This window comes from Alternaria ventricosa (assembly GCF_023758065.1).
Source record: "Alternaria ventricosa strain BMP 2768 chromosome Unknown scaffold_1, whole genome shotgun sequence".
Classification (NCBI taxonomy): Eukaryota; Fungi; Ascomycota; class Dothideomycetes; order Pleosporales; family Pleosporaceae; genus Alternaria; species Alternaria ventricosa.
Window position 1 is genome coordinate 2,591,432 of NW_026055681.1, and position 24,114 is coordinate 2,615,545.

At 53.0% G+C, this 24,114-nt stretch overlaps 8 protein-coding genes across 8 annotated transcripts; 4 read left to right on the plus strand and 4 right to left on the minus strand.

The window, feature by feature from the left end:
- Positions 1 to 540: 540 nt before the first annotated feature.
- Positions 541 to 2,337, minus strand: J4E93_000889 (uncharacterized protein; the record flags this gene model as incomplete). The annotated part of the gene is made up of 1 exon (XM_049338845.1): positions 541 to 2,337. One exon carries the CDS (start codon positions 2,335 to 2,337, stop codon positions 541 to 543), a length of 1,797 nt encoding a protein of 598 aa, XP_049204730.1.
- A 1,726-nt stretch (positions 2,338 to 4,063) lies between these two features.
- Positions 4,064 to 5,733, minus strand: J4E93_000890 (uncharacterized protein; the record flags this gene model as incomplete). Its single annotated transcript, XM_049338846.1, has 2 exons — positions 4,064 to 5,033; positions 5,084 to 5,733. The coding sequence occupies 2 exons, from the start codon at positions 5,731 to 5,733 to the stop codon at positions 4,064 to 4,066; spliced, it is 1,620 nt and encodes a 539-aa protein (XP_049204731.1).
- A 707-nt stretch (positions 5,734 to 6,440) lies between these two features.
- On the minus strand, positions 6,441 to 8,300 carry J4E93_000891 (uncharacterized protein; the record flags this gene model as incomplete). The annotated part of the gene is made up of 1 exon (XM_049338847.1): positions 6,441 to 8,300. One exon carries the CDS (start codon positions 8,298 to 8,300, stop codon positions 6,441 to 6,443), a length of 1,860 nt encoding a protein of 619 aa, XP_049204732.1.
- Positions 8,301 to 8,654: 354 nt separating this feature from the next.
- J4E93_000892 (uncharacterized protein) lies at positions 8,655 to 9,632 on the plus strand (the record flags this gene model as incomplete). The annotated part of the gene is made up of 3 exons (XM_049338848.1): positions 8,655 to 8,838; positions 8,945 to 9,177; positions 9,225 to 9,632. 3 exons carry the CDS (start codon positions 8,655 to 8,657, stop codon positions 9,630 to 9,632), a joined length of 825 nt encoding a protein of 274 aa, XP_049204733.1.
- An 878-nt stretch (positions 9,633 to 10,510) lies between these two features.
- Positions 10,511 to 11,921, plus strand: J4E93_000893 (uncharacterized protein; the record flags this gene model as incomplete). Its single annotated transcript, XM_049338849.1, has 7 exons — positions 10,511 to 10,536; positions 10,597 to 10,970; positions 11,028 to 11,220; positions 11,276 to 11,305; positions 11,360 to 11,708; positions 11,761 to 11,788; positions 11,842 to 11,921. The coding sequence occupies 7 exons, from the start codon at positions 10,511 to 10,513 to the stop codon at positions 11,919 to 11,921; spliced, it is 1,080 nt and encodes a 359-aa protein (XP_049204734.1).
- A 1,137-nt stretch (positions 11,922 to 13,058) lies between these two features.
- Positions 13,059 to 14,597, plus strand: J4E93_000894 (uncharacterized protein; the record flags this gene model as incomplete). The annotated part of the gene is made up of 4 exons (XM_049338850.1): positions 13,059 to 13,103; positions 13,207 to 13,627; positions 13,853 to 14,499; positions 14,520 to 14,597. The coding sequence occupies 4 exons, from the start codon at positions 13,059 to 13,061 to the stop codon at positions 14,595 to 14,597; spliced, it is 1,191 nt and encodes a 396-aa protein (XP_049204735.1).
- Positions 14,598 to 17,704: 3,107 nt separating this feature from the next.
- Positions 17,705 to 18,562, plus strand: J4E93_000895 (uncharacterized protein; the record flags this gene model as incomplete). The annotated part of the gene is made up of 1 exon (XM_049338851.1): positions 17,705 to 18,562. One exon carries the CDS (start codon positions 17,705 to 17,707, stop codon positions 18,560 to 18,562), a length of 858 nt encoding a protein of 285 aa, XP_049204736.1.
- Positions 18,563 to 20,411: 1,849 nt separating this feature from the next.
- J4E93_000896 (uncharacterized protein) lies at positions 20,412 to 23,702 on the minus strand (the record flags this gene model as incomplete). The annotated part of the gene is made up of 2 exons (XM_049338852.1): positions 20,412 to 20,503; positions 20,561 to 23,702. The coding sequence occupies 2 exons, from the start codon at positions 23,700 to 23,702 to the stop codon at positions 20,412 to 20,414; spliced, it is 3,234 nt and encodes a 1,077-aa protein (XP_049204737.1).
- Positions 23,703 to 24,114: the final 412 nt, after the last annotated feature.

A 24,114-nucleotide genomic window follows, 5' to 3' on the forward strand; every position in this document is an offset into this window, starting at 1 on the left:
AGAAAGACAGTCATTGGTTAAGCATTCCCTGGTGTTGGAGAAAGGAGCAGGATCTCATGTCTGCCATTTCTTCAGGTTTTGGAAAAGCAGAATAAGAAGTATAATGAAGAAGTCTTAAAACCAAAACTCTGCGCGGTATTTATACCCCAAAGACTCGTCCTAAAAGCCGGCACACGTGATGCGCGCCGCAGACCCAAGGTCCAACGCTCAGCGCTAAATCGGAAACACCATTCACATCAACCACACCAGCCACACCAAGCATGCAAACAGAGATATTAATGGTGAAAAATACCATTGCTTCTGAACTAGGAGTATAGATACTATCTGATCTGTAAAATAATGCGCGCCATGTAAATGCTACCCAATCAAAAAACGCCGTGCAATGCTGCTAAAAGCCCAAGAAGATAAAACGCCGCTCAATGCAAGAAAGAAGCAGAGCTTATGCTGACCAGCAGCTGATGTTTTCATGTCCCATCCCATCATCCCATCATACCTCATAACCCATAACCCATTACCGAATCCATATCTTAACCAACACTCTTACCCAACACTCTTACCCCTCTTACCCTTACCACACTCCCTCTTACTAAGCGGCTCGTCAGGGAAAACCCATCCCCTGACCCTCTTAGCCTCCCTCTTCTCACCAAGCTGCGGCTTGGGAATCCAAGCATCCTTCTCAAGGTAGTTTTGCCTGGTAAGTGCGGCGGGGCCACCAACGTCCATGCGCCAGGTACCCATGCCTTCGAAGGGGTTCTCCTTGGCGAGCATGTGGAGGTACCAGAGAGCAAGAGCGGCGGTGAGTTGAATGTCGCCGGTCTCGGGGTGAGAGCCGGATGTGGAGAGGCGGATGGGGGCGGAAGTCTCGAGGTAACCGTAGATGGGGACGCCAGCTTGGGCATCGACGGTTGTGGGGTCGGGAGTGGAGAAAGAAGATGGGCCGCCGCAGCGGACGCAGAGGAGCTCGATCTCGGTCATGATGAAGCCGTAGCGGCAGCCGTGCTCGCGCATCACGCGGTGGAGGTGGGCGAGGCCCTGGAGGTAAAGGACTTGCTTGGGAGGTGACTCGCTGCGCATGCCGGTGTTCCATTGGTCGTAGCACTTGACGAGACCGACGACGCGGCCACGGCTGTCGCCGAAGAGAGTCTTCTCGTAGTCGGAGGGGTAGTTGGAGACGAACTCTGGCTGTGTGCGTTGGCCAGCGACAGGCTTGATGGAGCGCATGACCATGTGAGAGTTGCCCTGAGCGACCTTGAGAGCGGCATTGACCTTGTTGGCGTAGTAGTTGGTGCAGATGTCTTGGAGCGCCGACTCGTTCTCTGGCTGCAGGTTTTGGCGGCAAGGCTGAGGAAGGTAGTTGGCAGGGACGGGAACCTCAAGAAGAGGAAGCACCGAGGGAATGGACTTGATGGTGGTGATGTTGAAGTCCTCCCAGCTACGGAGGTTACGGATGTCCCACCAGAAGTGGTTGTTGATGCCGCGGGGTGCGCTAGTGACGCGACGAACAAGAGATGGGGAGGGATTGGCAGAAGAGAGATACTCAACCAGGGAAGATGTAGCAGGGACTTGCTGGAAGCTGTCGAAGCTGACATCGGTGAAGGAGGGGTACTGCACAGCTGGAGCGGCCTCAAACTCTGGAATAGTGAAGTCTTGCGAGCAGGTGGAGGTGAAGCTTGGCATGTCCTGAACTGAAGAGTATGCAGAAGGAAGGGAAGTGACAAGGCTCAAGTTGGATTGAGGCGCACTCGAGGCAGTGACGTAGCTGGGCATGTTGCGGTAGGTGGGGAAGCCATAGCGGCTGATGACCTGCTCATCAACACTTCCAGCAGAGGCGGAGCGATCATGGCGGGCTCGGCTAGCTGAAGTGGAGCGAGATTGCGATCCGATGTATGAGGATCGACGAGGAAGCTCAGGCTGCTGTGCGAATGTGATGGGAGAATTGAGGGTAGAGAGATTGAAGTCGTATGAGGAAGCAGTTGACACAGGAGAAGTCAACTGGCTGTGAACGTTGTGCATGTTGTGGTTGAAAGGACTGGATCCACGGCGCGCCATCGAGGCTGGCCGTGAGTATGGGCTGTAGGCATAGCCGATGCTGGAAGAAGTAGACGTCGTCCTGCGATGTCTGATGGGGCCGCTGGTGGGCTCGGCAACCTGATCTTGCATACGGACCTTGGGGAGGAGGATAGGTCCATATTGGCGAACAGGTGACCGTGGAGGAGTAGGGCCAGAGATGTGAGGTTCTGGTGATGAGGCCTGGGAGTAGTATGTGACGTCCGAGCCGACGCTGCCCGGGATGTAGTTGAAGGGAGCAGTCGGGGGTGTTGTTTGACGGCTGTACATGATGAAAGATGTGAAGCTACCAGACTACTTCCAATCAGCACCAATGATTCGAATCGAGAATAGAAGCAGTGACTTACGCTGTGGAGACTGAGAATAGTAACAGGAAGAGATTATCGAATAGCGATTAATAGAAGAGGCCAGCTCTAGGTGTCTAAGACAAAAGCGCAAAAGATGGAGAAAGAAAGGAAATGAGACACGATCGACTCGTCGGGCAGTGCTCTAAATGAAGTGCTTGAAAAAGCTGATGGACTGGCTGATTGCGGCGCAGACAGACTTCTTATCCTTACTGTTCCCCGCGTAGAGACACGAGAACCAACGCCCACTTCGCGCTAAAACATCTGAAACACGATCCATCGAAGGGCCAGCACCCGGGGACTTGGACCGGTAGACTACGTTCTGGCGGTCTGGCGGCAGTATCAGAGCATCCTTCTACAGCATTCGAGCCTCACAAGGCGTCTGAAACATAGCGTGGCTGCTGCTTGGCTTGGGCGAGTACGTGGCTAGCGAACGACTCTGGGTCTGCTATTCTTGCAGCGTTGCATACTCGATGTAGTATGGCGGCATGGAATGCTGCGCTGTCAATGGCTGGCGCGATGAAGTGGTATACCGAAGCGGTAAGCGGGCCAGCGACGCGCCTGCACATGGGGCGGTTGGATAACCTGAAACCGGCAGCCTCGGCGCCGCATAGCAGAGTTCTAGTGTCGTAGTACACTGAGGGACTTTTCTCGATGGGCGCTGGGGCGGCAGTTTGACGTTGGCAGCGCGAAGGGACGAATCGACGGGCGTGGTGTTGTCCGCTTAGCGCCTGCCGTGTCGTCCGTGCTGGGTCCCGCGCTGCGTGGGGCAGCTGCAGCCCGTTAAGAGTCATCGATGGACGAGAGGGGCTTGATTGGACCACGGCGCTCCAGCGTTTCGTTTCTGCGGAGCGATATGCGTCTTCCCGCATGCCCGCCATGCACGAACGAGTGACTCACAATGGGCGGAGAGAGTCAATTCACGACTATAACACGCTTCCTAGACCGCCCACACGTCGACGCGTTCACCGCGTTGTTGTCAAGCAAGTTTCTTCCGGGTCTCGGGCCTCGCCCACCTGCTGCGCTGGCATCCGCCATGCCATGCGACTTCGACTCTGTGCACAGCCCCCAGCGGCGTCTTGAGCATGACCTACGAAGCAGCGCAAACTGACGTTCGGACGCTCCCGAAGACAGCGCGAGTGTCGTTCTCGTCCAATGTACCACAGACCGTGCAATCTGACTGGCCCCAACCCGTCTGCCAATCCAAGCGCCCATACTATCAAACGTTGCACCCGGAAACGCTCTCGTGGAGAAAATTTCCAGCCCTACTCATCGTCTTCCTTGAGCCTCATAGTCTATTAAGCGCCCATATCCACCCCTAAGCGGAAGTATTAGCCTTTAGCATAATCACCAAATATAGCCCAGACGAGCCGAAACCGGCTGGAAAATGGCCGTTAATTGCCTGAAAGCGGAGCTTAACTGTCAAACGTGCCTGGGGCTAGTGTTGCTTCATCGAGCGCTGACAGCGGATTGGCGCGAGGTTTGGCAGCCCTCATTTCAGTTTCATAAGCTTCGCAAGAGCCTCATCCGATGTCATGATGGTCATGCCTTGCTCTAGGCGCCTACGTACATTTGCCATCATCTTCGGCGACCGAAAAGAAACTACCCGTCGTATTCTCCTTGCCCGCCTGAACTGTCATCATGCCAGGTAGTTACCGCTCGTGTAATTGCGACTCCACCGACTCGGTCCACCACGTCTTCCAGTCGACCACCTGGCGCTTCGTTCGAGCGTCTTCGGCCGCGAAAACCATGGCATGGCTCCGGAACGCTTCCTCAAGGTCGCATCCGAGGTACTTCCGCTGAGCGTCTGACGCGGGCATGGCGCCAGAGTCTACAGCGTTAACCGCCATGAGGAATTGTCGCGCAAGCCCCTCGTCTCCGCCCCCGTGACCGCCGCCCGCGAGATGAGGACTGTGGGTTTTGGTCTGCCCGGTTGAGAAGTTATGTACTTTGATGTTGGTACTGTCGTACTCAATCTCACCCTTTGTGCCGTAGATGCGACCCCGCCGTTCGCACTGCTTCTCTGTAAAGGCTACCATGTGGAACTGCGCAGTCTTTGCGCCTCGACCATGCAACAAGGGCATACCATCATCGTCCTTTGCGACTGGATCATCATCCCAAGTAATAGTCACCATCTGGTCATCACATACGTCGTTGTCCGACTCCCATACGCATCGACCAAACCATGGGCGTTGTTCAACTTCACCAATCGGTGTGTCGTTGCTGTAGTCTTCAGCCAGGTCTTTGAGAAGCTGCTTCCCAGCTGCCTCTTTACCGGAGGTCTTGTAGATGTCTTCAATTTCAGGATTCACAATCTTAACTGGCCAGTCTGCGTTGCCGTTGTTCAGGTGTCTCTCGAGATAGATCTTCTTCGCACTGTAGTCACACTGTGGCTCGTATGTGCAGGACAGGCAGTTCGTGGCTGAGCCTGCTGCTTTCGGCTTGCGCTCTTTACGGAAGAATGTGCGAGACCCCGTAGATGTGATATATGAGGGAAGATGAGGTGTCGCTTTCTCGGCATTCGGGCCAGGTGAGCAGAGCATCCACATGAGGAAATCGATGTCGTGACAGGACTTTGTAAGGAGAGATGGCGCAGTCTTCGACTCTTTCCTCCAATTTCCTCTGTCATTGTCAGTATCTGTATATCATTGAAGTTGAAGTGAATTGCATACCTCACGTAGCTGTGTGAGAAATGCCACCAACCAACAGGCTCAACATGCTCAATGCTCAATACGTCACCAATGACATCCTTTTCCAGTACCAAATGTCTCAGTAACATGTTGTGCGGCGAGTACCGCAACACATGGCAGATACCGAAGATCGTCTCTTTGGCCTCATCCCTACCGACCGGTGCTTTGAGAGCCCTATACATCCTCATGCAGCTCTCCAGCCTCGTACTCATCGGTTTCTCGCACGAGATATGCACGCCCATATCTGCGATACCGCAGACGACTTCTTCATGCATCTCATCCAGTACACATACGAACACTGCATTGATGCCCTTCTCCACGTCATGACCAGCTGTCTCTTGCTCTCTTCTCTTCACCTCGTACTCTTTCCATTCTTTCCACCCGCGGAATGCTTGGTGATTTTTGGTCTCACGTCCGTCACCCCAGATAAACTTGCGACCAAACTCGGCGCGCTTGTAGTCATTTGGCTCACACACTGCTGCGACGATAGAGTTGGTTGAAGATTGTGCGGCTTCGGCGTAGGCTGTGCCGCGACTTCCTGCGCCGATGATGAGGACGCGGGGTGGGCTGGTGAACGTTTGCTTCCCTACGGCCTGAAGGAAGGCGCTCTCGTCTGCTTCGAGGCTTGGCATGTCGCTTATATTGGAGTGAAGATTGGAATGGGATGGGGAAGGAACGGTTTAGAGTAATACTAGCGATTGCTACAGTACATAAGCTGATCGCTATGACTGTTGCCGCTCGAAATCTGTATGCAGATTGGGAGGTCTGATGAAAGAAGGCTTGGTGCTAGAATCGATTCAACTGTGCTCGCACTTTTGTGCCTGCTAGTCTTGGTCTACCCGTTGTGAATGGGCGCGTTTTGGGCGATCCGAAAGGCCCAAGGATGAGCAGATGTGTGTTGCGATTCCCTTTCCAGGTGACCGGTCAACACAGATGAGGGGGAGCGTGGTGTCAAACTACGAGCGTAGCATCGATGTCGTTGCATTGCAGGCTGGGCAGTCTGACCATTGGTGGTTATCGTTGGGGAAGGAGCGCCACGTGGGGTCTGAGCCAATGATATCATCGCTGATAAAGCCACGAGACAGAGGTAGCATTCACGACGCATGGCCAACGTGAGTGGTTTAGGGAAATGCGCATAGATATGAGTGTAGAGAAACGATAATTAAGGTTACAGCTTGCGTCAATTACATTATGTAACACGTTCTTCATTCGTGTCTCGCTTTCATAGCGAGTGATATCTAATCCAGGCTTTTCTGCTACATCATCACTACTGGTGTCGCTCCAAGTTGCAGTGCAGCATGCCTGTCGTTCCTTTGTACATTAGCCAACTAGACCTGGCTTAGACTTTGTTCAGCTCGTAAAACAGCAAATACACATCTTTCTGCATGTTCAAGACCTCGGATGTCTTACTCTCCTTGATCTTGTCGTCGCTTATACGCCACCACCTATTACTGGTCTTCTTTGACTTCCGCCTAAGAGGATTTGACTCCTTTATCGATGAAGCCTTCTCCGATGCACGCTCTTTCAGCGACCGCACACTCCTCGTACGTGACAAGGAATCGCTGCCGGTGCCTGTTTCTGTGGAAGAGGATGCCATTTGTAGTGGATCAGACTCGGACATGCGCGGTGCAGAGGTTGGCGCGGGCCCTCTTGATGACGCAGGCATGGTCTCTTGTGAGGACAGCGACCGTGTTGAGGGTGAGTTCAGTGTGGGTGTGGATGGGACTGGTGACCCGCGGTCGATGGTGTTGGGAAGATTAAGTGCTGATATGCGCGGGCTTTGTACGGCTGAAGGCGCTACCGACGGTGCTGCTGACGGGTATGGACTGGCTTGCCGGCTGTATGCGCCTTCAGTACCAAGTGTCGCATTCGTGGAGAACGGAAGAGGTTGGACTTGACGACGGAAGGATTCGTAGTGACCGCTATTATGACTGCCCTTGTGTGTGACCATTCCAAGAAGCCGGTAGTTCTTCCGGTGCAGTATTCCACCCAATGGTAAAGCTTCGGGGAAGGCAACCTTGGCGAGATTCTTCGTCGAGGCAGCACCGATGGCGAATGTCGATCGCGACAGATGTATCGCAAGAACCTTGGGGAATTGCGAAATGTACATATGGCGCGCTATGCGACGCTTGGGTGCCTGGCTCGAGTCCGGAAGTTTAACGCCCTCAGGCGGGTTCTCAGGATCGTCCTCTAATGCTTGTCGGATCTTCGCGATGTCTGATTGTAAGAGGGCCTGTGCATCCGAATCGGTTGCTCGCGAGAGCTGGTGGTCTTTGCTCCTGAGCGCATGTTCCAGCCGGCAGCGCTCGCACTTGAAGTCGTCTATGTATTCAACCTTGAGCATTCCGTCGAGACAGGCGTTTAGGGAGGTAGAGGAGGCTTGCGGTACGTTGAGTGTCAGGGTGACAAAGGTCGATACGGAAGGCTTCGGCTTGAAGTGACATGTCTGGCACTCAATCTGCGATTCGATCTTGCCTTCGAACGGGAAGCCCTCCTCATCCGCGGGTGCTTCATTGTCCTCCGGCTCTTCTACACTATGGCTACCAGAACCCTCAGGGGGTGCTGCGCCAAACTGACGTTCAATGTCCCTCCTTTCCGATGCGCCGTCTTCGGTTGTGATCGTGACGCCCGCCCGTGTCGCTTGTCGCCTGGCCTTTCCACCGGCATGGTACTCGTCGCATAGGCGCTCGGTGACGATCTGGAGGAATTCTTGCGCGTCCTGCTGCTGCCGGCTAATGCGGGTACCGAATGCGTGCTCGAGGGATCGGATGAAGGGTTGGGGAGATATTGTCTTCTTGTATATGGGTCGCTCGTTCAGCCGGTCGAGAATTTCCTTGAGTCCATGGGTGAGGATGCCGCGCTGCAGACCCTCTAGCTTTGCGGGCCTTGCGGTCCCTGTCTCGGCGTTGAGTCTTTCAGGGTCCACATCATAAACTTCGGGACCGTCGAGCATGCGCCTATGCGTCTCTCTTATGAGATATATGCGCAAGTCTGGTAAGCCGGCGAGCGCCTGCAGCACCGAATTGATAAAGCAGTCGTTGGCCGCATTACTGAGGCCGACTACGCCCTTCTTCTTGCCGCTGGCTGCGTTCGCATCGTCGTCGAGGAAATACGTCGGGCCAAAGACATAGACGAGGGTAATTGCGGCGAGGGAGGCTCCTGCGGCGTAGGTTGCAATTGTGAGGGGCTTCTCAGGCATCTTGCGGCGCTTGTCACTTCCGCTACCGCGGGATTGGATGGAGAAACTGGGGTCGTGTAGGGTGTCGCGAACGCTGTGCTCGGTCGTGCTAAGGTTGTACGGCGAAGATGCTATGGGAATGGCGTAGAGTGTGTCCGACTGCTGCAGAAGCCATGGTCTGACTGCTGGCCAGCTTGGGATATTGCGCTGGCCGTCATCTGTCGTTTGCTCGTGAGGCGGGCGCAAAGTATGCCGAGCCTACGGCAAGTAGCACCGGCCACTCGCACCTTCCGCCCTCCGCCGCAAGGATCTCCACATCTGGTGGACGTCGTGCATTTTTCTTGAGATTAATCCAATCTCACAACGACACGCACAATGGCTTCGCTGAGGACGTCCACGCTGCTCCCGCAGTGTACGTCATGCATCAGGAGGGTGACGCGGCAGAATTTGGACGTCTGGGGGTCCCAGCAGACTCGCAGCATCTCCAAGAAGGCGAAGGAGGCAGAGCGCAACATCATCGTGAAGCTGCTGAAGGATGTGCCAAGATTTGGTCGCGCAGGTACGATGCAGCTACTGCCGGAGTTTGACATGTGCGCTCTGGCAAGCCACTGAAGCTGTCAAACTGACCACAAACATCACCAGTCAATATGGCTAATACGATCAAGGCTCATATGTCCCCCTCAACCCGTCTCTCATGCGCAACCGATGGTTTCCCGCACGCGTCGCCGACTATGTACCCGCTACCCAGATGAAGCAGCTCAAGGCGCAGGACGTGGACATGGCCCGTGACTTCACATATGGCGTACGACTGAATCTGGAGGAAGTCGAGGAAGAGGAGGACGACTTCGCGAAGCAGCCCAAACATTACGTGCGGCCAATTGAGATCAACGTGCTCAGCGTATGTTTATATCCGACAGTCGTTTTCGCGCATACTGACAAGAACAGCCTGAACGATCTATGGAACTTCTCGACGCCTTCGTACCACCCACGATCGACTTCTACCGCCAACGGATCGAGCAAGAGAGCCAGCCCAGAGACCGCATGGGTGCGTCTGGTGCGGCAGACATCCTGACCGCAGCCGCAATGGGCAAGAAGGCAAATATAGACGCCATCTACGGATCCGTCTCGACTGCAGATCTGGTTGCAACTATAAGGGGAGCGCTTGCCCACAACGATGAGGCGGCTCGCGTCATACTGAACGAGGCGGACGTCAAGTTCCTCTCGGGGCATGAGGAGGGCGACACATCGCGTGTGAAGCAGCTGGGCACATTCAAGGTGGAGATACGGTTACCCGGCGTAGAGGAGCCTATGGTGAGGAACATCCGAGTCAGAGCGAAGACATCGGAATCATGAGGCTGCAGCAGCCGGCTGTTACGAGCCCCAGACCCCAACCTCGGACATCTGGAGGCCCAGACCACACCTTCCGAGGATCCCTCCGCCTCGCTGTAAAGATATACCTGTGCCATCCATGTCACGTAGAATTCCGCATATCGGAAAAATCAGACAACGCCTCAATCACGATCACGATATCGCGCATGTGTACAATCCAGCATCATCAGAGTGACTTCATTGGTGGGACCTGGCGCATGCCTGGACGGAGCTGAGTAACATGGAAGAAGTGGCTGGCTCGGTAATTCGAGGCGTAAAGCGACAGCGTTTTGCGGCGAGACTCGGGCAACATGTCACCTGTGGACTGCGATGATGCTTCACCGAGCTAATGTGAAAAAGACAGCCCACTTTACTTCCGCGCTGCCGAGCGAAAGCGGCCCCGCCATGACTTCAGAGCGCGGCCGTGAAGCATCATCGTGTATCAGACCAGGCGCATGTCACTGCGCACTGCCATCACCCACGGTTGGGAGTGCAGTGATTCAGCGCAGCGCCATCACGGTGTGAAAAGAATTTGACAAACCAAAGGTCATGGTATCGGATATAGCGTATCGGGACTTTTGTGGGGTGATGTTTGCTTTTACTCGAGCGCGGGTAGGTCGACTTTGGCGAGGGAAGCTGGCGCGATGCTGCGCGCTGCGTCACTGCTGCGGTCATTACAGTAGCGGGGTGGTTTTTGTGGTCCGGTAACCCCACTACCATGTTTGAACTTTAACTAGATAGCTCTCAACACTGCGCAAACTTCTCTCTCCATACCACACCTTCCTACAATTTCAGACACTGAATTGTACTCTCTATTCTACACTCAAACTTATACCCAATACATACCCGATACAACAACCAACATGGCTTCCAAGGTTCTCAACGGCAAGTAAGTTACATCGACCCCGCTCGCATGATCGCGAACTTCAGCTAACATCGACCCCTCTAGGACCGGTGTCATCTACGGTGAGGATGTCTACAACCTCTTCAAGCACGCCCAGGCCGAGGGCTACGCCATCCCCGCCATCAACGTCACCTCCTCCTCGACTGTCGTCGCTTCTCTCGAGGCCGCCCGCGACTCGAAGTCCCCCATCATCCTGCAGATGAGCCAGGGTGGTGCCGCATACTTCGCCGGAAAGGGCGTCGACAACAAGGACCAGAGCGCTTCCATCCAGGGAGCCATCGCTGGTGCCCACTACATCCGCGCTATTGCGCCCGCATACGGTATCCCAGTCGTTCTTCACACCGACCACTGCGCCAAGAAGCTCTTGCCATGGTTGGACGGCATGCTCGATGAGGATGAGAAGTTCTTCAAGGCCAACGGTAAGTTCTAACTGTACGAAGCGCACAGAGGCAACTACTAACTTGGTATTTCTGTAGGCGTCCCCCTCTTCAGCTCCCACATGATCGATCTCTCGGAAGAGAGCAAGGAGGAGAACATCGCGACCACCAAGAAGTACTTGGAACGTGCTGCTCCCATGAAGCAATTCCTCGAGATGGAAATCGGCATCACTGGTGGAGAAGAGGACGGTGTCAACAACGAGGACGTCGACAACAACAGCTTGTACACCCAGTATGCCACGTCCCTCTGTACATCTCACTACAGGACCGTATTAACTCTTTTCTAGGCCAGAGGACATCTACGATATCTACAAGACGTAAGTTTTGGCTGTTCAAAGTCCATGTGAGACATATACTGACTTCGTACGTAGTCTGTCGGAAGTCTCCAAGTACTTCAGCATTGCTGCCGGCTTCGGAAACGTACACGGTGTCTACAAGCCCGGAAACGTCAAGCTCCGCCCTGAGCTCCTCCAGAAGCACCAGCAGTTCGTCAAGGAGAAGACTAACGCCAAGGATGACAAGCCCGTCTTCCTCGTTTTCCACGGTGGCAGTGGCAGCTCTGTCGATGACTTCCGTCAGGCCATCTCATACGGTGTCGTCAAGGTCAACCTCGACACTGATATGCAATGGGCCTACCTCTCTGGTGTCCGCGACTACGTCCTGAACAAGAAAGAGTACTTGATGACTCAAGTCGGAAACCCAGATGGCGAAGACAAGCCAGTAAGTGACCATGTACAAAACTCATGCGAGACATACACTGACCCACGTACAGAATAAAAAGTTCTACGACCCTCGTGTCTGTCAGTATTACCTATCAATTATATGTGAGAAATGTACTGATTTAGCTATCCAGGGGTGCGCTCCGCAGAAGTTTCTATGTCGGCTCGCTTGAAGACGGCTCTCGATGATTTCTACACCGCCGGCAAGGCCTAAGAGGCTTCCCAACAGACGACGCGGCGGTAATTGGTCCCGGGGAAACGGCGTTGGTGGATGGGCATGAGAGGATGGCACTGGCATGAATGCAGTCTGGACGTGGTGCGATCACGGAGTTGAGGACAGAAAAGTCGCATGCGTGGACATAGATATTGATGAACGTCACGAAAGTCTCCTCGAGAGAACAAGATTTTAGTATCCCCATATTTGGCCGCTTTGGTGCAATGATCTCCCCCTTTCATGTTCTAGCCTCGAGATGGTTCTGTAAAGGGCGCACTCATATAGTGAGAACATTCGATGTGTCATGCTGAAGTATACAACACCGAGAGTGGATGGAGAGTGGTTGAAGTATGACACCTCAAGTCCTTACTCGGGTTGCTGAGTCTGATACCACGAAGTCACTCTGGTCGAGTTCTGTGGTTTGAATGGATGAAATCACTTTGTCATTCCTTGTACTTCAAGTGCTCGAATACACAGCGTTTTACCGCTTGCGCGTATGGGTGTGGTTGGGAGTTTGGCATGACCGACTTGACAATGACATCAATGACCGACATGTTACCTCTATACATTATTGTTTCGACTGCATGTGCAAAGATTCTCATGCATGTATTCGTTTCGATGCATTTATCTATGACATACCCTCACGTCAACCTAGGAAAGAATTGAACAAGTCTGCAGCCTACATACACATGGAAACCTGCAAAGTAGGTGTCCTAATGTCGATGTAGGCTCTAGACCTGTTCGAGTCTTTTCCATGTATGAGGTACCCTCGTAACCATGCAGCCCACCGCAACGTGCCGCATGTCATGCTCGACGCGTGGGAACCCCAATGCGGCTTAGTTCAGCCCTACCGGCAGCGCGTCCTTGAAATTCCGAGCATGACATCACATCGTCGAGCCTATGTCGCAATGCGCTTTCCCAAACTACGCGCAAACGATGCACATCATGGCAAACCCAGAAGCAGGTTGCGTGGCAGCTACTGCCCGCGTCGAGTACTTATGTCGGCACCCCTCCTGGCTTCTTGTTCATGATTACTCTCAACACACACCTTGATACACCAACCTATACGCGTCTCTCCACAACTACACAAGCTTCTCAACTGCTATCCATAATACACCTAATCCCTACATATCCAACATGACTCTCGGCGACTCTATCCGCAAGGGTGTGGGCATGGTTCACGTAAGTTAGCTCTATGACTGCGATGCATGCGCCTAGCTCAACATGGTCGCTTTACTCCAATCTCTCGTTACCTCGACATCGAAGTCATGCTAATGAGATCTAGGGAACTGGCGAGGCCATACGAGGCAATGCCATGTCCATGGTCGACGAAGCGAGCGGCGATAAAGCGAGCGCAACCAAGAACCAGGAGATTGCCAACAAGGGAGTCGACGAGTGGGATCGAGGCTACCGAGGCCACCCTGCCGACGCCGGTGTTACTCCTGCTGACGCCGATGCCCACCGCGAACGCATGAACACGACGGGCACCACGGCCACGAACTACGGCTCGCACAACTCCAACATTGGCAACAAGGTCGACCCCAGGTACGACTCTGACCTCGACCACAGAGGCACCGCGACCGATTCTACAAACGCTGGACCGCATTCCACAAACGTTGGCAACAAGATGGACCCGCGCTTCGACTCGGACGTAGACCACCGCGCTGATCCTACATCCAAAGTTGGCGGTACGGGCTTCGAGACGCGTAGATAGACGATACATTGAGCACTTCAACATCAATATACCCTTTTCCTCGTACCTACCGATCCTTTTCGATTTGTTCTCGCTGACGTCACAGCTCATGCTCGCTCATTACTTCATACAGCGCAGAAAGATGGCACAGGTGAGATTGCGTATTCCGAACGACGACATATACTACACGAACTCCTTTTCTCAGCACCTTTCCCAAATCAATGCTGATGCTGTATAGCCGAGAGAGACTTTGGCGAATGGCAGCCATCGCAAGGCTTTGACAACGCCTGGCACCCGCCACACGAATCCCAGCATGACCCAAACCCTCCACACGAACATCGCGGTTCAATCGGCGGCTCATCCGGATTAGAGGCTGCGAACAAGCTCGATCCTGTTTTTACGGTCGGATCGGACGAAGAGTCGATGAAGTACACGGATCACCCCAACATCCACCGTCTCCGCGGCTCGATCAGCGGCGCTTCAGGTCTCGAGGCGGCCCAGAAGCTTGACCCACCTGAGCAGGCGACAACGTATATGCCAGACGAAGTATCGGCTCGTGGCCCCGGCTACAGTCAACCCGACCCGTCCTACCACCAACCGAAACCTACGCATCAAAGCAGCGTCTTGAACATGCTTGACGAGGACGCCGAACCAGAACAATACCCTCCTCCGAACCGCGCTACCACAGAGCCTGCACCGCAGTACGATGACGGCTCTGAGAACTCAGCAGAGTCGGGAAGGTACTCGCCCGACTCCGACGACGAACTCCATCGCATATCCCGCCGTCGAAGCCGTAAGTTCACTCTCCGCAGGCTGTCACATGTTTTCGTTGAAGGTGGCTCGCCGCATGTCTTTCGCAAAGGTGCTCAGCGCGCAACAGCCTCGGTGTGCGCTTATGCTAACAGAATGTGATCTTCAGATGCAAGAGTGGATCCACCCAGTTCTACGAGGGGCGAGCCGAGATCGACAACGAATCCTCATAAGAGCGATCTTATGAATAGGTTGGACCCTAGGATTTATCGTGCTGCGGTGAAGAGGTCGAAGAAGAGTGATTGTCTTTGAGAGAGCGTGGCTGCTGAGTGCTAGTGGGGCTGCGACGGATGCAGTATGCTGAGCTAAGTTGTGTTGATGCAGAGGCATGAATGACATAGTGCCTTTCTACTTTACTACCCTTTTGTTCGTGTCTACTGGACAAGCTGGAGACATTACCACCACAACCATTGACGTATACGAGCAATTACGAGGAATGACCATGGTGATGATCAGCATCATCGACTCAATACTGGTACCCCATGATACAACATATCGGCAAGACTGAAACATGTCTTTTTTCTGAGATTTTCTAGTTGTACTCGGTACACTCTGCAGCTATACACCACACCACAGGGTTTTCCCAGCTCAACCGAATGCACATGTATTGTTCAACGCTGCTTATTACAACAACATGGCACAAGAATGTTTTGGCTTTTGTTCTGCTTTTCGTAGTACGCACTAAGCTTATGTGTTGAGGCACAGCCATGGCAAGTATTCTGAGGCATTTTGCTACTCTTCATGATGTGAAGCGACTTGGAAACATGTCATTTGGGACTCGGTCTCTTTTATACGAGGGAGAACAAGATCCAGGAGCACATAGTTACGAATTTTTCGGTTTTTTGGACGCACACATAATGAATCGTGCAATAGATTTCGATGGATATGGAGTCTTTTTGTGTTGTGTTTGGTCGAGCAATTGTAGGGATGAGAGAGGAGGAAGCGGGAGCATGATAATCTATGGCTTTTGTTTGAACGAGGGACACTATCATGCAACGTGTGATAATGTCTTTTAGTGGTTCTCAATCATAGAGCATAAATAGTGAGACTTAGTGTTCAGACTTTCGCGAAGACGAGAGAACAGATCATGGTACTCTGGGTGGGGGATTTTTAGTCGAAGTCGAAAAACATGATTCTCTGATGCGTTTCTTTTCGGTTCTGGACTGCATGGCTATGCAGTGAGGGATTTCGAATGCCAGGCTTGTTTTTGGAGGAAAGAGCGGGAAGACAGGCATCCGTAGGGTAGCTTGATACTTCTGGTTGCGCAGTCAAGAGACAGCAGGAACATTTTGAATTATCGAGAAAGATTTTGATTTAAAACACGACATAAGGTTTGTAGCGTTTGTTTTTGGTAAAACACCGATAAGGTGTATGTCGATGAAGGAAGGAGGGAGGAAGTCGAAGTGGTAGTTTTTATACACGGGAGAAGCGACGGTCATGTTCTTTTTCCACGGACAGTTTCGTTATTTTTGGGAAAGAAGGACAAAGAACAGCGAAGACATGGGATCCACCCCCTCTGGTTTTAGTAGCCGCAGGTCGTGATATCGAAGTCATGGAGGGGTTGCCCGGATCTCTTTGGTACACCGACATGAGTGGACAGAATGTGTGTTTTGGACTTTGAGTCTTTTTGGTGGAGTAGAGGGGAGGAGCATAGAAGTCGGATATGAACCTCTTTGGTTTTGTATTGGGCGATCGGAGAAGAGAGCCACATGGATCCTGTACTAGTTTCTTTTGGGTCCACGACCATGCGTTGTGGTACTTCCTGTTTTTGGAGAAACGAGTGGATGCTTAAGTGATAAGGTAACAGCATCTAGATCACAGAATGAATGCTTTTATACCCTCGTCCTTAGCGTCAACCGGCTACACATTCCAACGACGCTCAGCGTGCCCGTGTCGAAAGGTAATGACATCGTCTATCACTCTCACGTTTGATTAGGATATCGATTATACCGCTCAGTGTATCTACCACAACAGCTACTAGTAGGATATTAATCGACTCAAACATATCTCGTAGTCCACAAAAGCCTCCACTCATCATCATCACACCAAGTTTGTTGGCAGCAGCGCTAGACACAACCGGTGTTGCAGAGGCATTGTCAAATGCACTCTCAAATGGCAGCTCAAACAGGAAGGTGGACAAAGCCCGGGGCAGTCAGGGTACGGCGCGGTTAGCCCCTGTTCTACATAGCTGATGCCACCTCCTTTGTGCACGCAAACCATAAAATTCCAAGTACGGTTCTACTTCTACCCACAATCTTCCCAGGTTTACAAGCTCCAAGTGTCACCTAAGTACCTTATATAGGCATTATCCAGTTCTCATGAGGCGCTTCAAACCCCTCATTTTCGCTGAGCCACTTCTCTCGCAGCTCATAAATCTCCTCCTCCCCTTGCTCGCCTCTAAAGACTCGTTCGCTGTTAAACGGGTCCACGTAAAACACATTCTCTTTGCCACAGGGGTACCAATGACCTGGATAATCCAACTCATCGACACATCCGTACAGTCCATCCGTTGGAACGATCCATACTTCCTTCACATTGGGAAAGTCCCCGACTTTATGACCGTCGAAATGAAACCAAAACTCTGTCTGTAACTCGCGTTCGAATTTGAGGTAGCGAATAGACTCAGCGACTTTCTCAAAGCTCTCAAATAAGGACTTTCCAATGTCGATGGTGTCGATTTCAAGATTGGCCCATATGTACCTACGGTGCGCACCGCCACTTAGCATGCATCATTTCATCTCGAACGAAATAGTCACTTACTGCGCTCCGTAGTTAGGCACAGCTAGTTCAGAGAAACATTTCTTATACAATCCGTGATTTCGAGCTTCTTGGCATGCTTGGAGGACAGCGGGTACTGGCGTGGAGGATGCAAGAGGCGGTAGTCGGATCTCCCAGCCGTAACGAAATTCAGTGTTCACCACGCGGGGTTCAACAGTCATCTCCCATATCTGCATCCGCAGCTCGTATGGCAGACGAGGGAAGGGGTGGAAGGTTGCCATGCGCCTATGGGGATTTGCGGTTGGCGATATTGGACCACACTTGAATGCCTGGGTCTATAGGAATCCTTTATAAGGAAAAAGGCTTGGTAAACGGTGTCATGATAAAGGGCGAAAGGGCGCATATATGTTGCTGCGCCAGTGTGGCGCAGTCATCTGCCCTTGCCGGAACAAGCGAGGGCGCATCAAAGAGGCTAAGTACCGTACCCGGGGGTGGGAGAGCAGGAGCCGCGGCTGCAACATCACTTCCACACCAACAACTTTTACAACCCAAACTATCAAATATGGAACAATGGCTCAGTCAAAAGGCAAGCGCCGGTGACAAGGCCTTCCAAGAATGCACCAAAATCCTCTCAGATTACCTCTCCAGCACCACAGAGACCTCGGCCGCATCAACCGCATCAGCAATCGTGACCTCTGTCAACGCCTCATCAAAACCCGCAGACACCGGCTTTGAAGTCACCAACCTACTCCTAGACACAGTCACACAATTCTCCACCTCACACGACCCTATTATTGCCCTCCTCCCCGCCATCCGCGCGGTACCACCAACCCCAAACCCAGTATACTACCACCTCGAATCCATGCACCGGGAGAATTATGACGGCATATCCGGACTGCGATATCTCTGGAAACCAGAAGATAAGCAAGCGACTGTCACACCGGGTGATAGATGGGTTAATTACAACGTCTTCACCGTCAAACTGGCCACCTCTGGATACAATGATGGCTACTTCATGTTCGGCTTCTTCTGTCTGAGGGAAACGCTTGAGACGAAGAAAGAATCGAGAGAGGCGGAATTTGAAAAACACATCCGCCCTACTTTCCTCGAACGTTCCGCAATCGATGCCAATGAACTTCTCAACTACGACCTCACAGCCGCAGCTAAATGGGTCATCATCGGCGCATCTCACATGTACCGCTTGGAAAACTCGATCTTTGGAGAAGGTTTGCAGAGAGGAATAGCGGTGCACACGGAATTTTGGGATGGAAATCCGGGTTTTTCGTTGGGAAGATGGAGGTGTTGGTGGGGGAGATTCAAGTTTTTTGCGGAAGAGCCGTATGTGAAGGAGGAGGTGAGGGTTTTGTGTAGAGAGGCGATTGACGCGATTGCGGATGCGATGTTTGCGGAGGTGGATTGATGGGGTTGTGGGAATGGGAGCGTTGGATTTGGAGAGTGCGCTCGTGATGAACAGGAGGGGACAAGCGACGCCCATGCTATTTTTCTTGCGTCTTTTTCGAAACGTCTCGCCACACCGCAGTCATCGAGATGCGGTCTATCAGTTTTGGTCACTCCATCAGAACAAACCGACCACCTTTTAGTAAACTGCCAGAAGCAGTGAGTGATAAAAATTAAAGAGTGCACAACATCGCGACCTTTATACACTCCCTCATCGCTGACTAGCCTCGTTCCAGCGATCAAACCTGAGGCATGAGTGACAAGAAGCGCGAGAGGCACATTCATTTCGCACATAGCGATGATATTTCGCCAACATGAAAACAACCCGGTTGCGTTTTAGTATATCCACAGAAATCACAAACGGCATGGAGTAGTCCTAGCACCCATGCTTTTTCTCCGTTACTGCTTTTAGACATGCAAGAGCTGTGAGGATCTTTATGTTCATGCAATGGATGAGGCCATACTTTTGCCGAAGACATGGGAACGTAGACGGGTTGTTTTAGTCCGCTGAAGCTCATGTATTCTGCCAAGACGTTTTTTGAAAAGACTGGATCATGACGCGGCTCTGTTGTATTTTTCGGGAAAGGAAGACGGACAGACATACGTGTTCGGCATCTTGTTTTTGATACTGGAAGCACATCCCATATTTCTGCAGGACCTTTGAGCTCCCAGGAGAGGCGAGAGAACATCAGTGACAAGGATGTGAATTCTTGGGTGGAGGAGGAGAGGCAGAAACCATGGTCCATGTTAATCCACTTTTCGGCTCCTACTTCTCAGATATGGACGAGAAGAAGACAGGAAGACCAGACATTGAAGCACTCCGGGTGGTATTCTGGCCAGGCGAACACATAGATCTGGCGATAAGCCGTTTTGGAAGACTTCAGGAAGAGTCGGAGAACTCCATGATTTCTTTGGCTTGTGTGTTTTTTATCTTTTGGTTGAGAGGAAGCAGCGACCATGAGTCGCCGGCCTTCATATTTTGATCGCTGGCCCGGGGAATGTTGTAGAGGAGAAGAGAGACCGCACAGCCATAGAGACTTCAGCAGATAGGTTCTGGCAGGCGAAGCACATGGGCAGTACTAGTCGATTTTTGAAGTATCGCGAGAAGGCAGGCGAAGACAGCATATTGAGTACTCGAGGCACTTTTGGAAAGACAGGCGATCGGAGAGACATCAGGGTATTGTCTAAGGCTTTTCGGTGTAGTTATGTTGAAGAGGAGGAAGAGACAGATCCCATGGGAAGCATCTGGAAGCTTTTTTGGAGACGCCATACTCCAACGGTTCCCTGATTTTGGAGAACCCCGGAAAGATGTGATATAAGGAAGGAGCGAGTGGACAGCATGAAGAAGGCTTTTATACGCACACAGCCAAGCCAGCCGCCGCAGCGCACGTGAGTCCCTAAGCCCGTATACCGTCCGCAATGCTTGCCGCGGAAGTCTCCGGAACCGTTTGCCACATACACAACACCAAACACACATTGCACACATGTTCAAGACCACACTTGATATGTCATAAAGTATCATCTCATTCCCAACCTATCATAGCACCATCTATACCCAGCAAAAGAAGAACGCCACATATGCATTCGTAAACCCCACCCTATTTGGGTAAATAAAAAAAAAGAAGATTCCATCGACCAGCAAGTGTTGAAGCCATGCCACGGTGATGTAAATGTAAAGACGCCAGAACACCCACGCTGGGGGTGCTTGTTGAAGAAAGAGGCTTATCCGATAGAGCCCCGCACCTTTGATGCAAAGAGGTAAAAAGAAAAGTCCGTGAAAGAAGGTCGAACCGGTCGTGGGGGTGAAGGTTTTAGGTCGGGGTAGGCGCAGCAGCACCCGTGATATCGCTGTCCTCGCCCTCGACAGGCGCGCATGTGCAGAAGAGGTTTGTGTCACCGTATGCTATTGCAATGTTAGTCCGCATCCTCACAACTCCACGAACAGGAAAAAAAGACTTACCATCATCCAACCTCGCAACACTAGGCCAGAACTTCTTCGCCTTGAGATAACTCAAAGGATACGCCGCCTTCTCCCTCGAATAACTCCTCTGCCACTCGCCCGTAATAAGATCCTGCTGGGTATGCGGACTCATCTTGAGCACATTACCCTCCTTGGGTTGTTGACCCTCTTCAACCTCCTTAATCTCCTTGCGAATGCTAATGAGCGCGTCGCAGAAACGGTCCAACTCGGCTTTGCTCTCCGACTCAGTAGGCTCGATCATGAGAGTGTTAGCAACAGGCCAGCTCATAGTCGGGGCGTGGAAACCGTAATCTTGGAGGCGCTTGGCAATATCAATAGCTTCGATACCAGCGGTTTCCTTGAAGCCGCGGACATCGAGGATGAATTCGTGGGCGCAGCGACCTTCGTCGTTGGTGTAGAGGATGGGGTAGTGCGGCTTTAGGCGAGAGAGAATGTAGTTTGCGTTTAGGAGGGTGATCTTTGTGGCTTGGGTGAGGCCGACGGCGCCCATCATCTTGATGTAGGCCCAACTGATGGGCAGGATGCTGGCGCTTCCCCAGGGGGCACCGCTGACGGGGTGGATAGCTTGTGCGCCACCGGTTTCGCCGCGGAGATGACCGGGGAGGAAGGGCGAGAGGTGTTCCTTTACTCCGATGGGACCTACACCGGGGCCACCGCCGCCGTGGGGAATGCAGAAGGTCTTGTGGAGGTTGAGATGACAGACGTCGGCGCCGATCTCGCCGGGTGAGCAGAGACCGATTTGGGCGTTCATGTTCGCACCGTCCATGTAGACTTGTCCGCCATGCTGGTGGATCAGATGGCAAGCCTCCTTGACGCTGGGCTCGAAGACACCGAAAGTGCTGGGGTAGGTGACCATGAAGGCACCGAGCTCTTCGCTGTGCTTCTCGCACTTGGCCTTCAGATCGGCCATGTCCAGGTTACCGGTCGCTTGGTCGCACTTGATGGGTACAACACGCATACCGCACATGGCAGCACTAGCAGGGTTGGTTCCGTGGGCTGAGACAGGAATCAAGCAGATGTCGCGCTTCTTGCCAGGCTGCTGCTCGAGGTATTTGCGAATGACGCGAAGACCAGTAAACTCGCCCTGAGCACCAGAGTTGGGCTGTAGCGAGACCGAGTGGAAACCGGTAATGTCGGCCAGATCGTCTTCCAGCTGCTTGATCATGTCGGAGTATCCGGTGGCGCGGTCCAGAGGCAAGAAGGGATGCAAGTTGGAAACGGTATCGAACGAGACAGGTGCCATCTCCGCGGTAGAGTTCAGCTTCATCGTGCAGGAACCAAGAGGAATCATCGAGTGAATTAAAGACAGATCTTTCGAAGACAGATGGTTGATGTAGCGAAGAAGTTCCGTCTCGGAGTGGTGCGAGTTGAAGACTGGGTGGGTCATGAATTCACTAGTCCTCTTGAACGGCTCAGGAACCTCAATATCGACAGATTCGGCAAAAGACCAGTCGTTCCGAGTTCCGTTGAACACATTCAATACTTTGTTAATAGTGTTTGCACCGGTGGTTTCATCGACGGAGATACCGACGTGATGGGCGTCGATCCTTCGTACAAAGATCTCGTTCTTCGCGAGTGCGGAGATGATAGCGTCGGTCTTGTCGCCTGTCTCGACAACGACTGTGTCGAACAAGACGGGTGAGTTGTCCATCTTTCCGCGCTGGCCAGTCTTGTAGCCATTGGCGATGAGCGCTTGTTGGATCGTGCGAGCCTTTGCAACGACCTGCTTGGCAATAGCAGTCAAGCCATTTGGTCCATGGTACACAGCGTACATGGCGCTCATGTTTGCCAACAGAGCCTGTGCCGTGCAAATGTTGCTGGTAGCCTTCTCACGGCGAATGTGTTGCTCTCGGGTCTGCAGCGCGAGTCGTGCCGCAGGATTTCCCAACCTGTCCTTTGACAGACCGATCAGACGACCCGGGATCTTGCGCTTGTACTTCTCGTCGCAGGCGAAAAAGGCCGCGTGTGGTCCACCGTAGCCCAGAGGCACACCGAACCGTTGTGCGTTTCCGAAGGCGATGTCGGCACCGAACTCTCCCGGTGGAGTAAGCAGTGTGAGGGCGAGGAGATCGGTCGCAACGCTGAAAAGAGCACCAGTCTTGTGCACCTTGTCAGCGAGGCCGCGGAAGTTGTTGACAGCTCCGTCAGTATCTGGGTACTGAGCGAGCACACCGACAAGATCCTGGCCTAGTTCCTCCACCCTCTTGCTGTTGTCCTTGAGCACATCCGCGACCTCAATCTTGATGCCGAAGCCCTCGGCGCGCGAGTACAGAACAGCGAGAGTCTGGGGATGGCACCTCTCCGAGACGAGGAAAGTCTTGTTCTTGCTCTTCTGCTTGGACAGAGGCATCATGCCCATGGACATGGTCATGGCCTCAGCCGCCGCAGTAGGCTCATCCAGCACCGACGCATTCGCAATGCTCAGGCCAGTCAGATCCGAGACCATAGTCTGGAAGTTCAGCAGCGACTCGAGACGTCCCTGGCTGATCTCAGGCTGGTATGGGGTATAGCTAGTGTACCAAGCGGGGTTCTCGAGGACGTTCCTCTTGATGACCTCCGGGACTTTGGTGCCATAGTATCCCTGTCCGATCAGACTCTTGCCGGGCTTGTTCTGGCTCATAATCTGCTTCGCGGTGTTGAGGAAGACAGACTCTGGCACGCCATGCGCCTGCCACTCCTCCACAGACAGCCCCTCGGCCATGCTGCCAATCTTCAACTCGCGCGCCGACAGAATATCAGCGGGTATAACCTGGCGGACGAACTCGTCTAGGCTGCCCACGGGCGGATCCAGAGCCTTGAGCATGGCTTCCGCACTCTCGGCAGACGGCCCAATGTGACGGCGGGGAAACGTGTCGAGCGCATCGAAGGGTCTCGCCGAGTCGGTCTGCTGGGGCGGGGTGTCGAATACATCGTCTGCGGCTTCGACGGCTGCGGCTGCGGCCGCCTGTTGCGCAGTCGGCGCCTGCTGCTGGAACCCGCGCTTTTGGAGAGTTTGCAGGGTTTGGTATGCGATGGCGCGCGACGACGTGCCCGCGAGCTGGGGACGCGGTAGCTGGGCGACACACGACGATCGTGTGAGCCGGCTAGCAGTGCTAGCTGCCCTAATACACGCTGCGCGCATGTTGGCTGTGTGGTTGCAGTGATGCTACGGGGAGTCTCCCCAGGAAGCAAATATTTTTTAACAAGGAGATTAGTGGTCTGTTGAGCGAGTCCTGTGCGAGCAATTGGCCCGATTGCTCAAAAGTCTGGGAGGCTCGCCACTGCAGTGGTGGTGACGTTGGCGGGGGAAACGCGTTCAACACCCACAACCCAGGGAAATGCAAAGTGAGGATTTGCAAGGGAAGGAAGAACTTGGATCGCGAAACCTCAAGACGCTCAAATTGACAGCGGTGACAGCGCGCCTTCATTCATTGCTATCTACACTCTAACCCGTCATTATCCGCGCCGTTGGTGATAAGCTGACCCTGGCCAAGCTAGCCGACGCGTGCCACTAAACCCCAAGCCGACTGTCCTTGCATCCACACGCATTCCTA